This window comes from Octopus bimaculoides, chromosome 3, assembly GCF_001194135.2.
Source record: "Octopus bimaculoides isolate UCB-OBI-ISO-001 chromosome 3, ASM119413v2, whole genome shotgun sequence".
In the NCBI taxonomy this organism is placed as follows: Eukaryota; Metazoa; Mollusca; class Cephalopoda; order Octopoda; family Octopodidae; genus Octopus; species Octopus bimaculoides.
Window position 1 is genome coordinate 23,448,138 of NC_068983.1, and position 1,546 is coordinate 23,449,683.

Here is a 1,546-nt window from a genome sequence, read left to right on the forward strand (position 1 = left end):
AAAATTTCTGACTTTGTGCCTATATGGGAAATTATTAAAAAGATTACCTAATTGATAGTTGTTAGTGTGTTGGATACAATACCTTGCAGTTCTGGCTCTCTGAGAGTGGAGTTCATTCAGATCCTGCTGAGATCAACTTGGCCTCCCATCTTTCCAGAAGTAGTAAAATAAAGTACAAGTCCTGTATTGGAGTTGATTTAGTCGACTAACCCCCTTTCCTGCTTTTCAGGTTTTGTGCCTATGTTACAAACAATTATTATTCTGTAGCAAATAAATTATTATTATTATTATATTTTTGAAGGATGATGATTGTGAAGAAGGTGAAATACGTGAACCCGGGAGCAAGAAACCATTCCAAAAGCCACTTTGTCGATTCTTTTCTAAAGGTCACTGTACATGGGGTGCTTCCTGTAGATTTTTACATCCAGGAGTCAATGATAAAGGTTATATATACTTTATTTATCTTTAATGTAAATCCCTTTATAAAAAAAAAATCATTAATATTACTAGTAAGAAGAAGGGATAAAAAGCATGAGTGTTTTGACATTTGTAACTCTTGTGAAAATAATCAAAGTGAATCTTTTATTTGATGAGAATGAGCTAAAACAGCAAATAATAATGTAATAGGATGAGTCATTTGAACTCAACTGTTGAAGGCCAGTTGGAGGAATACAATACAAATAATATAAATTTGTCAATGAGTTTGCCTATGATGTGAAGGCATGTAGCCTAGTGGTTAGGGTGTTGGGTCACAATTGCAAGGTTGTGGCTTTGATTTCCAGACCAGGCAGTTGAATTCTTGGTATTTCATTTTCATGCTGCTCCAGTTCGCTTGGCCTAAAATGAGTACTGGTAACAGGTGAGGGTTAACTCTGCAACAGACAGCCTCCTCTTTCAAGATAAACTCCAGCCTAAAGAGCCTAAGACCATTCATAATGAAAAGCTGTATCCCCAGTGCTAGGCCATATTAAAAAATAATGCTAATCTGTGCAAGCAATCATTGAAGCTCTGAATATTTCAGATTGCAGTTAGTACTTGGGTGCAGACATGGTCGTGTGGTTAAGAATTCATTTCATAACTCTCTGGCTTCAGGCTCGATTGCACTACATGGAACATTGGGCAAGTGTTTTCTTGCACACCCTCAGGTTGTGAGTGGAATTTGGTAAATGGAAGCTATAGAAGCTCATTGGAGGGACTGTTCTTGTATGGTAAACTTTAATCCACACCTCAGATTAACATTCACACCTGGCCCTTAGGCATCTTTAATGGAGCTCCGTAGTGTTGTGAGAATTCTGGCTATTATCATCGTTTAACGTCCGCTTTCCATGTTAGCATGGGTTGGACGATTTGACTGAGGACTGGTGAAACCAGATGGCTACACCAGGCTCCAATCTGATTTGGCAGAGTTTCTACAGCTGGATACCCTTCCTAACGCCAACCACTCAGAGAGTGTAGTGGGTGCTTTTACATGCCACCCGCACGAAGGCCAGTCAGGCAGTACTGCACCCGTACAAGAGCCAGTCCAGGGGCACTGGCAACGATCTTG

The 1,546-nt window shown here is 39.7% G+C and overlaps 1 protein-coding gene across 1 annotated transcript in view; it reads left to right on the forward strand.

Moving 5' to 3' along the window:
• The window catches only part of LOC106883042 (zinc finger CCCH domain-containing protein 18), a 42,234-nt gene that overhangs the window by 19,296 nt on the left and 21,392 nt on the right, over positions 1 to 1,546 (forward strand). Inside the window, exon 4 of the mRNA XM_052966715.1 lies at positions 302 to 443. Coding sequence (XP_052822675.1) covers positions 302 to 443 — 142 coding nt within the window. The remainder of the gene's footprint in view (positions 1 to 301; positions 444 to 1,546) is intronic.